General features: G+C 41.1%; 2 protein-coding genes across 3 annotated transcripts in view; one reads left to right on the top strand and one right to left on the bottom strand.

The window, feature by feature from the left end:
* The window catches only part of LOC131559152 (uncharacterized), a 28,332-nt gene extending 26,287 nt beyond the window's left edge, over window positions 1-2,045 (top strand). Inside the window, exon 15 of the mRNA XM_058807408.1 lies at window positions 723-2,045. Coding sequence (XP_058663391.1) covers window positions 723-778 — 56 coding nt within the window. The 3' untranslated portion in view covers window positions 779-2,045. The remainder of the gene's footprint in view (window positions 1-722) is intronic.
* Window positions 2,046-4,446: 2,401 nt separating this feature from the next.
* On the bottom strand, window positions 4,447-13,939 carry PDCD6 (programmed cell death 6). Of its 2 annotated transcripts, none has more exons than XM_058810031.1 (6): window positions 13,798-13,939; window positions 10,887-10,948; window positions 7,855-7,899; window positions 6,708-6,860; window positions 5,924-6,033; window positions 4,447-5,004 (listed from the first exon to the last, which is right to left on the bottom strand). In XM_058810031.1, exons 1-6 carry the CDS (start codon window positions 13,884-13,886, stop codon window positions 4,906-4,908), a joined length of 558 nt encoding a protein of 185 aa, XP_058666014.1. In that variant the 5' UTR covers window positions 13,887-13,939; the 3' UTR covers window positions 4,447-4,905. The 2 variants fall into 2 exon arrangements, with proteins under 2 accessions (XP_058666014.1, XP_058666010.1); XM_058810027.1 differs by having other exon boundaries at window positions 6,702-6,860; window positions 13,798-13,938.
* Window positions 13,940-15,407: the final 1,468 nt, after the last annotated feature.

Here is a 15,407-nt window from a genome sequence, read left to right as displayed (position 1 = left end):
GATTGCAGGTTGCAGAGATGGGGTGAGCTGTTCAGAGGAGTTCAGGGGAGTTGAGCTCATTTTGCTCACATCTGTATCAGCTGAAGAAAGGCATTGTTGCTTCTCTGAGGATACTGTGCCTCTTGGCAACTAGATGGAGCAGTGAGTGGGAGGAGGTTTCGATAGTGCAAAAATTTCTGAATTGAAAGGTTTGTCCTTGGTCATGTTTCTAACTAGCAGTTTGTATTATGAGTTGTACTGGTGGATTTGCAATGGTGGGAGGGGAATGTATTAGCACAAAAAAAAAAAAAAACAAAACTGGAATGCATGCAGAACCAAGCCTGGATGGCATTATAATAGATAATCCAAATGAATCAAAAACCATTGGGATAACAAGAGAAACATTATCAAAGAGCTGGTTCATTAAGTGTCAATTTCTTTTTTCCAGTCACTGTAGAAATAGTCATTAATGTTGAGAATAGTGATACACTATTCAAAATGAGAGTTTCTCCTTTGGAAATAGATTATGAGAGGGACTTAAAGAGAAGTGGGCATATGCTACTGCATAGCTGTCATTGGGCATGAGTTTGGACAAATGCAAACTATGCTTCTGGTACTAGAATGAATTAATTAATTAGGTAGCTACTTAACAGTAAAACTTTCATATTCACATTCTCTATGTTGTGTTATGGAAATATTTTGAAATAGAAGTAACTCTAAATGTCTTTATTGCCCCTTTCCAGAAGTAAATATTCAGACATTCGTCAATGTGCTAATAGAAGCTAGAGAGAAAGATTAAGGAGCAACAGCTGAACTGGAAACAGATGAAGAGACTTGAGAATCTCCATCACTTGGCTTTCAGGAAAGAGACTGCATTTAACCGTGTTTGACTGACTTGGGAGAGGTAAAGGGAGGTAGGGTTTAAGTTTTTAACATGTGAAATATAGCTGGAACATGAACTCTGGAACATGAACTTGCACATAATGGGTGAACATACTATTTTGTTTAGGCTTTTTTGTAATGTATTTGTTATATCTTAGTATATTTCAGAAAAAAAGATCTTTTGTTATTTTTTGAAAATATGTTAAAATTACTCTGTCAGCAAAAAGCTAATAATCCTTTTAATACCCTTCTCAATTCAGAAGAGAAAGAAAGGTTTACTTTTATGCTACCTACTTAGGAAGAATATTAATTCAAAATACAGGTTTACTTTTCTTCACACAAATGTAAGGCCATTTCCATTAATTTGAGGCTTTATAATTAGCATATTTTTAGAAATTGATACACTACATTTCTGTTTAGACAAAGAAAGGAGAATGTCACAGCATAGGTATTCTCTCTATGTTAATGTGATATATGAGGAAAATGTAATCTCTACTAGAGGACTGGTATGTAACAGGGCATATCAGTTTGCAGAGTAAGAAATGGTGAGAAATACATGCAAATTTTTAAATAATGTTGTTCAAAATGAAATCATTATAAATTATCCTAAAAACTCATTTGGTAGATGGACCCAGGCTAAAATAAAAATTCTTGATTCTTTCTACTGGCAAAGCATATTAAGAAATAGTAGAACCCATAAGGCAATCAGATAAAATAACACGAAAAAATAAACAAAATGTTGTACTAACTGAGTAGTACTTACCAGTTCATGAGGTGTATCAGAGCCACATGCTCATGAATGCCTGGCTTTAGGTATCTGCTCTATGTAATTAAAACCAGCTTACATGGAACTGAAGAAAAGAAGTAAAGTGAGACAGTTTACTCCTGTGTCTGTTTTCCTTTTCACTGCTGCATTGTGAACTATCATTTTTCTTCTCACCCATGCTGGAACTGTGTCTCTGTGCATTAAATACTTGTGCTGAAGCAGGGTTAGTCTTCATGAGCTGTCATAAAACATTTTGGATCTTGTTATGTAAATTTTAATAAAAACTCAATTCCAAATAATTTATTATTGAGCATAAGTAAACTCAATTCCCTAAAATTTTCCTTCTGTCATTACTTTGTTTCTGCATCTGAAAAGATCTGCTTTCCTTTTTTGTTCCTGTTCACTGTGTTTCATTCCTGTTCACTGCTCATACTTACTGAAGTGTTGGAGTGGTTTGTAACATCACACACCTCATAGTTGTGCCATACACCTCCATGCACTGAATTACATACTCAGCCTTCTTGTTGAAAAACAATTTTTCTACCACAGGTGTCTGCTAGAGTTTTGATTTACAAGTCTGTAGGATTGATTTGTTATTACATCTACATTTAAAAATTACCAGAAGTTATTTACACAAGTGTTACTAGCATCATTTTTTCCTCACAGGAAGTGTAGTGCAACTAAAATTCTGAAACTGTAGAAAAAAATGTTGCTAGGAAATATTACTGCTGCAACTCTGTCAGTTCAAGTTAAGACCTTTTCATTTGAGGTTGTTGCAGAGAACTCTTTTCCTCATTTCTCACTCCCTTTTGGATTTTACTGCCATCAGTGTATACCGCAGTGACACACAGTAGCTGGATGAGCTCCACCCAAATTAGATGCTTTTTGCACCTACAGGTTCTGTAGTTTTTCCTTCTGGGCAACAGTTACTGTCCTTCCTTTGTTGTTGTGCAGAGTCCTGCATTGGGGAAACAGTTCTTGCTGTTGGAGTTGGAGTAGTAAGACAGCATTGATTTACTAAAGCTTTCCTGAACTGTAGAGTGCTGAGTACTTCTTACTGCCGAGAAAGCCCTTTGCCATATCTTGCTCCTAAGTAGTATAGAATTGGAGCAGAACTCTGTCTAGACTCCAGTCCTTCTTTAAGAAACCACCTCACAAAGTAGCTCCTGCCAGCCTGCAGAGCAGCAGGATGCCTGGCACCCATCAGCACCACTGCAGCTACATCACAGGCCTTGGCATGGAGGCAGTAGTTCTCAGAATGCACCTGAGCCTTTGGAGCAAATTTCCAATTTCCTTAAAAAGCCAGTCACAAAAACCCAGACTGGAACATGTCTTGGACTGGGAATAAATGGTTTGCTTTTAGTCAGTTTCTTGGTCTGTGGTGTACCTGCTTTCACACCTTTAGAAGTGTGTTTCCCAGTGGGACAAGAGTTGTTCCAATCCAGAGCCACCTTGATGATTCTCTCCATCAGTGATGCTCCTTTAGGAAGTGCTGGAATCAGCTGTTCTGCACCAAGGGCAGTGAAATACAACAAGGCCAGCTGGACATGGAAGCATCTTTCAGGGCAGACAACTTGGGAAGTTTCTCAGATTGCAGTTTCTTAGTTTGTACCATGGACTTACTCCTCAAAACACTTCCCGGAATTACTGGATTTTATCTGGATGTATGATCCAGAGGGGCAGCTTCCTTAGTGGAAAGAAACAGAGGAACTCTTTTGAGCCCAGAAATTCTCAAAAGCATTCTCTTCTGTTTTGTTTCTGGAGAGAGCATATATAGTTATCTCAGCCTTCCAGGAAGGGAAGGTTCAAAGAGTAACTGGTGGAAGTATTTTTCCCTTGTTTTCTTCAAGGTAAGTAACTTTCACAGCTGTTGGATGAGGTGGTTTCTGACACTGGTTGTTACTCCTGATCTCCCTCCTCACCCAAAACCAATTCCTTGCCTTTTGGGTGAGGACACCCAGAGTGCTTTGGGCCATCTCCTTGTTTCAGGGTGCTTATGCTCTGGGGTCCATAGGTTTTCCCCCACATACTTGACACCAGAAGAGTGTTCAGTGTTGTTGAGCTGTCACTAAGGCTCTGCGTATCACTTGACAAATAGTAGCAGCTTCTTTACATGACAAATGCTTTGTAACAGTTGCACAGTTGCCACTTTGCTGCCTTCACGCTGACACCAGACACTCTAGTGTGGGTGAGACACAGACTCAGAATCATCTGAGTTGGAAAGAGTCCACAAGAATCACTAAGTCCAGCTGTTCAGTGAATGGACCATACAGAGACTGAACGTGTGACCTTGGTGTTATTTGTGCCACTCTGTGACCATCTGAGCCAATCTCAGGGTCACATGGAAGTAACATTGTAACTCTCGTTGTCTTTGCTTCCTCCAAGAGTTACTGCAAGAGATGGTGTGTGACAGTCATTACTTGTCTTGCTTGAGTTTTTCCACTCTCTCATTAGCTGGAAATGGTGAGATGTAGGGCAAAGTTACAAGACTGTCTGACTGTCAATTCAAGGCCACTTCAAATAAGTGCTTCAGCACAAAAAGGAAGACTTCTGATGTCAAATGAGACAACTAAGCAAAAGGAGCAAATTCAGAGTCAGAGTTCATTTTTCAGGGGAACTTCTCAAGGGAGATGCAGTGTGACCTTTTTTACAGGTGAGAAGTTGTATTTGAAGCCATCCCAAAGACACCCTGAAAGGAGGCAGCTAGAAAATAAAATCAAAAAGCCCATCCAAGTGGAGAGATCCCTGAATAGTAGAAAATGAGAATACAGAAATAAAATCACCATCCCCTTAAAGCTGCACAAAAGTGAAACAGACTAAAAGTTGACCTGGTATTTTTACTTAATTTTAAATTCTGTATTTAAAAATTAATACATTAAACTCTTATAAAAGTAAGGCACATGCAAAACATGTTGTGCAACTTCTGGCTTTCAACTGATATACACTAACAAGCATGATTTTAATTTGGCATTTCTAAAGAGTCATTTTTCCCATGCAGGATATGTGTAAGAGGTAAGGATATGTGTAAGAGTTCAACATTGTACTGGTTAAATCTAGATTCTGTGCTTTCTGTACTACAGTAAGCAGAGATGGTCATATCATACAATAATACAAAATAAAACCAACTCAAGTACAGATTCTGACGATGATTACCAACATACAAAATTTAAGAATGTGATGTTACATCCATTATAATACATAAATAATCTTATTCAGTAGAGTATGATTTGGCAACTCCAGTCTATGTAATGCCAGTGTGCAATTCCTGGTTATCCATGTCATACAATGCTGAAGACCATGGAAAGGTACTGCTCATAGGACACCTGGATCCAGCCATCCTGGTCAGTGTCGTATCGACGAAACACATCAGTCAGCCTCTGAGGAGGAGAGAAAAAATAATAATAGACACTTTTGTTCTAGGGGAAGCTTCAGACTGCAACACACTCCCCTTGCCACCTGGGCTTTATGAACCCTTTCTGTTCATCCCCCCTGTAGCCATTTTACAGTCTTTATATATAAAACAGCTCACTGCAATAATAATGCAATACTTAAAGTTACCTTCTGTATAGACCAGACAGCTTTTTATAACTGGCTTTAAAGCAGGGGGAAAAACAATGCAGTGTTTGAGTCATCTGGAAACAGAATCCAATGCATACCTTGTGCATATCTTGCCTTCTAGGCAAATATGCTTCATGTGCCATTGCCATCTGAGGTGTCTCTGTATAACCCCAGAGATGCCAGGCAGTACAAAGGACCAGAACAACTGCCAGCATGGTTTCATTAACATCAGCTGAGTGATTATTCCATTTAAAGCCCTTTTTAGCAGAGTTCAAGACCACAACTAACCATAATTGCCTTGTATTACAAATGAATGCAAAGGTGACTGATGTGTCTAAATAACAGAGATGTGACTTTTACAGGGAACTGCTTTCCCTCCATGTTCTCTCTCTCACTCTCTGTGTCACTGAAAGACTGGAAAGTTTTTTGTGTATTTTTACCATTACCCTTGCAAGATCAGCTCTGAAGTCTGTATTAAACTAACAGAGAGTGTCAAACACTGATACTATTCTACACTTTTTTGTCCCTCACCCATTGTATCAAATTTACTTGAGACACAAAGGAATTGCTAATGAAGACCAATACACAAAGATGTTTCTAGGACTTAGCATACACTTAGTTCAAATGGCTTACTATAAATAAAAGCAAGTTCTGATCCACTGTTAAAGTGAGAACCAGAAAAGCTTAAGAAAAGGCATTTTTTTTTCAATTGACATCAAAGTACATCTCTTTTCTTACCTGTAGAACAACACAGCACTGAATAAAATCATCAAAAGCAACTTGTCCTTTTCCTTGTCTGTCAAATTTCCGAATAAGGATATCATAGAACTGATCAGAGAGTCGGTAACCTTGGAAAAAGAGAAATACTTTAGAAGGTTTCAATTACTGCAGTCCTTCTATAAAAAGAACAAGGTTGTTTAGCAGGCATGTGTAACAAAACCAGAAAACAGTAAGGAGTTACAATGACTATTTTTTGGTAAACTAAGATGCATGCAATGAAACCCATGCTCAATAATAATTATATACAGTCACATTAACTATAATTACAGATTAAGGTGACTGTTTGATTGAGGGAATGGTTTAGGGCTGCAGTTCAAGTCTTTACAGGTGAAGTGACTGGAATGAAAGTTCCTTAGCCATCAGAATGCTCTCACAGCACGGAGAGCTGGCCTTGTTTAAAAGGTGGCAAGTTCTATCAAGTACCCTGTTAGTTCAGACTTAGCCTGATACACTGGTAACCCTCAGAGCTAGTCACAGAGGAGACTGGAACTGGATGTGTCAGGACATGTATCAGGAATGTTTTCCTTTCCTCTATTTAAGAAAAGAGCTTTAAAAAACATATGCCTCTGGCATGGACATTGTTAAAAGGTAGCTTATGCCTAAAAGGAAAGCTGCCCTTCACCTACCTCATTTTTAGTGACATTTGTCAGAGCAGTACAGCTCTGCAACAGCACCAGTAAGCAGCTCATTCTATGACATAACCTAGTCATAAAAACTGTAATTACTAATGAATTACCAAAACCTGTTAGTGCTTGCTTTAGTTCATTTTTGTCAATCATTCCAGAATTGTCTCTGTCATACGTTCGAAAGACATTCTGCCAGTCTGTGATGTATTTCCAGACTCCTGTGAATTCATTGAAGTTCACACCCCCTTTGTTTTCTCTGTCAAACATGCCTGAAATAAAAAGTAAGAAACACATATAAAACCTTAGTCATACAACTCCTCAGCAAGATCTGCCAGGACTTTAAGTAGATATCAAGAGTGCTCTGTGGAAGGTACTGAAGAGAGAAAAGAAACTGCTAAAATGCAAGTGGTAATTTGCAAAGTCCTGCCAAGAAAACGCAGCAGTCATCCACTGAAGGAAAAAAAATAAACCAAGATAAAAATACCAGAATAAATCACAGAATGTTTATTTTTCCTAGTTTTTCATTTTCAGTTCAAAAATACTGAGGGCTTGATTGATCATCCAGTAATAATCAAAATGGGCAGAGGGGTGGACTGTTCTTTTCCAAGGACACATTAAAAAGTCTTACATAATTTCCAACAGTGCTGGGATATTCATCTGCATTTGATTTACTCATGCTGTTATCTTTACATGTCATCCAGCAATGGAACTCAGGCTGCTGCTGAACACTTATTGAGAACAAAGCAAAAAATGTAGTCCTTGGATTTATGAACTGTGTGACAGAAAAGATTTGGTTTCTTGTGCTTGAATCTTCATCCTTCTGTTCTATCACCAGCACCTTCCACATTACTGGCAATTAGTTTAGACACTAACAGAATTCAAGCTTTGTAAAGCTTCTGTTTGGTATTTTTAGAGTAAAACAAAGGCTTAAATTCAAGATAGGAAAAACTACTTCCCAAGACAACTTACATAATATCTTTTTAGAAAATTTAGGATAACAATCTCCTCATGCATAAATTACATTTATTATCTAATCAATTATGCAGTAACATTTTCTCAAGCTATTTTGACAAGTGCACATGTGCGTATGCAAAGGGCATTCTCTATTAATCAAAAGAGAAAATAATTTAACTTACTGCTGCTGGGCACTCTGAGGAAAAAACAACAAAACAGTGTAGCAATTGAGAGCATTCTCAATCAATCAGCTGAGCAGATCACAAAACATTATCTTAGGACTATGCCACATCACACAACTACACTCACCAAGAATTGATCTGACTGTTGCTGGATTAAATGGAGTCCACGTTCCTGAAACAGAAAGAATTACTTAGTTGACAATTAAGAATTCCTCAATGCTTAAAAAAATGCAAAACAAACAAACAAACAAATCAGTTAAGAACAGTGAATTCAGAGCTATGTGACATGGAACAGGCATATTAAAAAATAAGGCTGCTTGGAAGTAAGAAAGTCTCACCATTCAGAGATGACTTCAGAGCAGTGCTTCCCAAATACCACACAGAAATCAGCATTTTAAGGCTGCAACAAAAAAATCTTAACAAACCTTGGAAGGTCTTAGAAGAACTTTTTCATCCCAGGCTGTCAGGAAGTATTGGACAAAAATCAAGATCTAAACTGAAGTACCTCTTTTCTACTGACAGGAGCAGAAGTGTTCTAAATTGTAACTCAATCAAGCCCTCATATCTGTTCCTCAGTAAAAACCCATCTGCTCATTTCCCTTTTACAGGACTACTCCAGGGCATTTCGCTTCTGACAGAAGGAGTTCCTAACATGGCATAACCATACATTGCAGCTTAGAGTAGTTCAGTACAAATCCCACCTAATCCACTGCTAAAACAATTAAGTGTTAGTTTGCATTAGTATTTTTAGACCAAGAAATGCTGCTGCTTGAAAGGGCCTGAGCAGTAATCATCTGGAGAGCAGCTCCGTACTTCTCTGAGTATTTAGAGGCTTGTCATTATGAAATTATTTTGACTTGGCTGAGAGCATTCCCAAGCCTAGGAAGCATTAAGCTTTAAACAAAGGACTCCCGTGCCTCATCTAGAATTTCACCATGAGCCTGTGAAGGCACCAGGAGCAGAAGCAGCACATAATGACCTGGCTGTGGCTGCCTGCAGGAGCCCAGGGCAGAGCAGAGGCGCTCCCAGGGCTGGGTCAGGCGAGCGCAAATCCCGGCAGAAGGGCCGGGCTGGGATCCCTGGGATCCGGCCCTTGGCTTTGCTGGCTCACGGCAGTGATGTCACTCACAGGGAGAGCCCTGCACTGCAGGCAGGCCCTGAGACTATCTGCTCATAAAGAGAAAAGGAAAAATGGCTCTGAAAATGTTGAAGCAGTATTTTAGACAGAGAATTTCCATACCTTAGAGCTGCGTGTCTCCTCAAAAAAATAAGAAATAATGGAATTAATAAGGTGCTAGGATTTAACACGGAACAGAATAAGAGGAAAAAGTGAAAATACAGTCTGAAAGTTAACTTATTTCATCTTGAAACACTCAAGTGATTCATAGAGCCACCACAGAATGAAATCTGAGCACCTCCAGAGGTGAAGAACTGATTTCACCCTGTTCCAATAAACAGTGCAGACTGTCCCTGTCTCTGCTCTCCTGACTCTAGTGTTAACTTCCCACAGCAGCACAGAGGAAAACAAGAAGGAAGCAAAGGATTTTATTGTTCAAACAGACAAAGTGATGGTCAGCCCCTCCCATGTAAGCACACTGTTATCTGCATAAACTTCACAGGCTGAAAATGTCAAATTGTCAAAACCACACTGAACTTCAAATGTCAATGAGCACATTGTAGAATTTTTTAATGTTTTAGAAATAAACACATAACATTATTTTAGCCCATGTTAAATTGCAGGACAGCCATGCACAAACAACCACTAGAGGATGTATTTTGAAAATAATATAGTGAATTGTTAGTGACTTTGGTGTACGAGATCTAGAATCTCTTGAAATGCAGGAAGCTTACAGTTCTGTAAATATTTTGTCTAACACTTGGTAGGCATTCTTCATAACTGCAAAGCACTGAAACTGCTAATCTACACTGTAAATAAGGAAAGAAAAGAGCTCAGATATTCATCACTGCCTATTACCTTAAATTCACTCACATGAGATATTTACAATACATAAAATTAAAAATGGCAGGTTCATATGAGAAAATATTTAAAATATATGAAATTTAAAACAGGTAAAATTTAAAATGGCAGTTTCTCACAGTTCTAAACAGCACTGTAATCTAAATGGAAATGGTGACTTAATTTAACTTAGTTTTTGCTAAAGATTTTATTCAAAATTTTAATTATGGATCAGTTCTGGCAGCCACAACACATTGCTTTTAATTTATCAGATACATCATTAAACAAATATTCTAGTACATCCAGTTCAGTTACTGCAGTTTTACTGAACAGAACCTTATAAACTTATTTCAAGTCAGGCAATTACTGACAAAAATGGGCCCTTCAGCCAGTGTGTGCTGCAGCTCACAACATCAGTTTAAGCCCTCTCAGTCACAAAGCACAGGAGGGATAAAGGAATAAACTCTGGGAGAAGAGAAACTTGGTATGGACTCAAAGGTGGGCAAACAGCCTGAATATGCCATTTTTTCAGATTTCCAAACAGAAAAAAACCGCACAGAGTACAACCCTACCCATCCTGAGTCATGGGAAGAAAGCAAAAATAGGCTACTGGAAAAATGTTTTATTTTTTGTTTCCATGAGTTATTTGACAATACCCTAGTTTCTTTGAGTATTACAACAAGGAAATGACTACTAGGAAGTTTTAATACTAGAGTGCATCTTTCTACTCTGTTAGGAAAAACCCAAACATACTTTATTTCCTGCACCATACTGTATGAAAAATAAATTATGTGCAATGAAAAGGCTGTTTGTAAACAGCTTTGCCCAGGTTATACACTGGTTCTGGTTAAAAAAAACAAAGGTTCAGTAGTGATGAGCAAGGAATATATGAATCACTGGTTATGATTTCTAGGAAGCAGAGCTGGGAAAAAAGGGATGTGCACACCCTCATTCCTCAGAATACAGACCAGTAATGGTTACAACAGATACTCAGTTTAGAACAAACAAACAAAAAAATCACAAGGATTGTTCATTTTTTCCCTTTCCAGCCTTTTGCTGTAGATTAAATAGTAATTAGTGAGTGGTAGGAACACTTCCCACCCCCTTCCATACAAAGAATCACAGCATCAAGTAACCACTCTCACAACAAATTTCTCATGAAGTTTACAATGAACTACCTCACTGCTCATTGACAGACTTACCATTGGATAATGCCTGCTGAAGTTCATTATCACATATTATTCCACTCCTGTCTTTATCAACTCTGGGAAAAGAAAAACAAAACAAAACCAAACCAGGTAGTAAGCTTTAAATGGCTGAAATGAACAGCTTCCACTTACTGAGGACTTTGACATTCTGCTTCTTACTCACCAGATGAGATTATTATTTTCCTGAAAAGTCTCTGGAACATGATAAAAGCTCCAAAGAAAACTGCAAGACTTATGAGTGAAGAGACACACAGAAACACTGACAATGAAACAGTCTGGGCTTGCTCTCCACAAGGAAGTATTTCTATTTATTTCTGTTTCAGAGAACTGCAGAGCACCATGCTGGTTAAATCCACAAAATGCCTAATGCCACAGTAGTGAGCTATCTGTTTCACAAACTGGAGCAACAGGTTTGTCACCCAGCCTCTCTCACATGCTGGCAATGGAGAGTAAGTCACTAATGTGACCAAAGTACTCAGATCGCTTGCCGGAGTTCACAGGGGTTCAAAGAGGAAAAAAGCACAGGCAGGTTCCAGCTTCCACTGAGCCTTCACAGTCCATTGTCTTAATGATTCAAGCTCTATGCCAAAATTAATGAATTAAGTACTTTCTGCCCAAATAAAGAATGATAATGACTTCTTTAGAAGGGTATCTGAAAGTGGTGGGGACTTCATTTCATACAAGGATGCTCCCCTTGGAATGACAGTTTCATTTCCCCTCATTTACTACCCCAACCAGAGTCCCACTCAGCTGACCCCTGTTCACAGAAGATGATTTCCTTTAGTTCTTGCTGTCTTTTTCTAAACACTTTCAGTTCATTCTATTGCTTCCTTCCCCATCTCCAAGAATTATGTAACCTGCATGCAGCACTAAAATTGCAAGCATAAATTGCAAAGACTTCAATTACAAATAGATATTCCCCTTTATAATCTGTTTCTCTTCTTAGTATTGTGAACATTTTTTACCTTTTATGAGCTGTTACCAAGTCCTAAGCTGATATTTTCATGAAAATGCATTATGACCTACTTATCTTGCTCCTGAGCATCATCAGTCAGCACATTCCTTTTATAAATGAAATTATGCAAAATTAGAATGGGTTTTCCTCATGGACATCAGGTTTCTGCTCTGGATTCCACCTGACATATGGGGATCATCTGTCACACAGGGATCATGATCTGGCCATGACAGGCTGGTACAGCCCAGTCATTCAGGACTGCAAGGTGCCCCTGCAAACATTCACAGGCCTCAGCTACTGCAGGAATCAGCAAACATCACCTGATCTCTTTTCACAGAACCAGAGAACCACAGAATGGTTTGGGTTGAAAGGCACCTAAAACATCACCAAGTTCCAATCCCCTGGCTGTGGGCAGGGACACCTTCAGTTACACCAGATGGCTCAGAGCTCCATCCAGCCTGGCTTTAAACACTTCCAGGGAATGGGGCAGCCACAGCTTCTCTGGGCAACCAGTTCCAGTGCCTCACCACGCCCACAGTGTAAAACCTCTTCCCACCATCCAACCTACACCTACTCTCTTTCCCCAGCTGCTCCTGAACAGATTACACAAAGATCCCAGGAGAGCTCCATCTGTCCATGTGGTGCACGACCACACACACACCCTTCAGTCAGTTTTCCACTCACTGAAGAATGCTTCCATTCATTCCACCTTTACTGAACTTCATCAAGGGTCTTTTGATAGTGTTGGGAGTATTTTTGGAAAGCATACAGATTATATGAATTGCTCCAATTCCAGTCATCATATCTCTATCCAATCCTTACCAAACACAGTCCAGAATTTATACAGCAGTCTGCCAGAAGGAATGTTTTCAACAAAAGCCATGCAACTGTCCTGACAAACTACATTATTTAAAATATTTTTACTGATTTTCCTGGTGCAGAAGCCAGATTGCTGATCTGTTTCTGGACCCTTTAAAAACAGAAACGGCTTCATGCATGCCTCTGCCGAGTCCTCAGAGGAAGTTGTTTTACAGCAGGCTGGGTAAGTAAGCTGCTACATTCCTGAGTCACTCTGTAAATATCAGCCAGTTTTAGAAACTTAGTACTCTTTGTCTGCTGCTTAACCTCTTCTTGATGCTGCTTGTGTCAGAAGATCTGTCTTGACTCATCTCTCATTAAAATGGATCCAACGTAGGCACCTCCCCAGTTTCCTCAACAAGACATAGTTGGGAAATCTCCTTTGGCTTCCTTACTGATAGGATCTTGCCAGTGTGTTTGTTTAGCACAAGCTGCTAACTCCCTTGCAGGTCCCTCTGTTCCAGGAGAATTCAAGAGAATACTTCACAGAATCCCTTAGCTTGGAAAAGACCTCTGAGATCATCAAGTCCAACCTGTGACCCAACACCACCTGCACGTCCCTGCTTTCCTCAAACACCTCAGGGACGGTGACACCACCACCTCCCCGGGCAGCCCGTTCCAATGTCCAACCACCCTTGCTGACAAGAAATTCTTCCCGATATCCAACCTAAACGTCCCCTGGTGCAGCTATGTCGTGTCATTGGTAGCTTTTAAGTCTCCCATTACCATTTATCCGATTTTTTTTTACAAACCTTCCCTGTGCTGCTACACTGATCCTCCACACCTAACTATCCTTCCTGCAACCTCAGGCTAAAAATTACTTCAGCGCTTTCAAGATTACCGTCCCACCGACCCCCTTTCCCCTCGTTATAAGACACAGCCACATTTACTCCTCCCCAGCCCTTCCCTGCAGACCCTGCCACGGGGAATGCACCGCGCTGCCCACAGCGCTGCCCCGGCAGCCAAACCCCGCGCGGGATGCGCCGGGCCGGTGCCCGGACTCGCGCAGCCCCCGACCCGCTTCCGGTACCTCCCCGTGCCCGCTGCCCGCGGGGCTCGCTGCCCGCGGCCCGGCGGTGGCGGCCGGCTCACCTCTGGAAGACGCTCCACAGGAAGGAGGGGTCGGGCAGGGCGCCGGGGGCGCCGCCGCCGTTGGGCCGCTGTTGGTACCCCGCCGCCATGGCCCCGCGCGCGCCCGCCCCGCGCGCCGCCGATACGGGCCGCCTCTGACGCTGCGCGCCCGTGGCGTCACGGCGCGCCCCGCCCCGGCGCGCGGAGGGGATTCCCGAGCGGAGCCGGGTCTCGCGGCGCGGGAAGGGGAGGCACCGGGACAGGGAGGCGCCGGGAGAGGGAGCCATCGAGGCGGGGCTGCGGCACGGCCTCGGCGCGGCGCGCGGGGAGCCGCGCCCGGGGAGTGGCGCACCCACCGCGCGCGAGCCGCCACCCTCCCTCACGAAGGTTCCGGCGAGGGCAGGAGCCCTCCCTGTGAGCGACCGCTCCCCACCGAGGGGAGCTGGCGTGTCCGGAGGGGAAGGAGCCTAAGTTTGACATCCAAGAGTTGCCTCGGCACCATCGCTGAGAGGAAGAAGGGATACAGAGGTAAACGAAGCCCGCTGATCAGATTCCCTTACACAAAGTGAGGATTAAAGCACACAGGGAAAGAATTTCAGGGACAGGACCGAATTAGCGTACAAGCCAAATTAGCATCACCTCGCTAATCTTTAACTGAATTCTTCACTAAGGGCTGAACATAACCCTTTGTGAAAAATGCATGTATTATATGATTGGCTTTTCACAAATACTGAAATGAATGTTATATGTGTTGTGTTAGAAAGAAATGCTGTATTCATTCTCTTAAGTACTGTGTTAAATATAGTTTTAAGTTATAAAATTTGTTAAAATAAGAACTGTGTTAGTGGTTTTTTTTTAAAGAAAGGAATGAGGCGCTCGCACCAGATAGCAGCCACAGGACACCTAAATCTTTCAGGGAAACGATTTATTGCCTTCTTATCAGAAGAAACTTCTTCCCACCTTGAAGGCGCTGTTAGGATTAGAAGGAAGAAGTTGACAATGACCAGACAAAATCCGTTGTTTGAATGGAATTTATGCATCGTGTATGAAGTGTATGCATATGAAGTGTATGAATATGCTATTGTTCTTAAGGGTTAATCCTTTGTTAACGGGGGTCCTTTTTCAGGCTCATGATGCCCAGAAAAAGGTACCCGGACCTCCGTAACTCTTTGTTTTTATTGTCTCATATTGTCCTAATTCAATTTGTCCAAACTGTTATTACTCTAATTGTGCTACTATTTTTATAACCATTTTATTACTATTAAACTTTTAAAATTTTAAAAACAAGTGATTGGCGTTTTTCACACCTCTAAAAAACAGTGAAGTTCCCCTCCCTGTACCTACAATTTCCAGGCAATTCTAGACTCCATGGGACCCAAGGAGCTCCCGTGCTGAAATCCCTCAGGCACAGTGATACCAAGATGATGCTCTACCTAACCATCTCTGGGGACACACTGGCCCTGTCACTGCAGAAAGTCACAGTCTCAGATCTACTGACCTGTGCACAGCTATTCTGGGGTACAGAGGAGCTGGGGACAGGGCTGGAATGGCACAAGGCCTGTGTGGCCAAAGGTGTTAGGTACACAAACTCCAGAATGTTGAATTAAAACAATGTAGGTACATGTTTTCCT

The sequence above is a fragment of the Ammospiza caudacuta genome, chromosome 1, assembly GCF_027887145.1.
Source record: "Ammospiza caudacuta isolate bAmmCau1 chromosome 1, bAmmCau1.pri, whole genome shotgun sequence".
Classification (NCBI taxonomy): Eukaryota; Metazoa; Chordata; class Aves; order Passeriformes; family Passerellidae; genus Ammospiza; species Ammospiza caudacuta.
The sequence above is the reverse complement of the archived record's forward strand: the minus strand, read 5'-3'. Positions and strand labels throughout refer to the sequence as shown.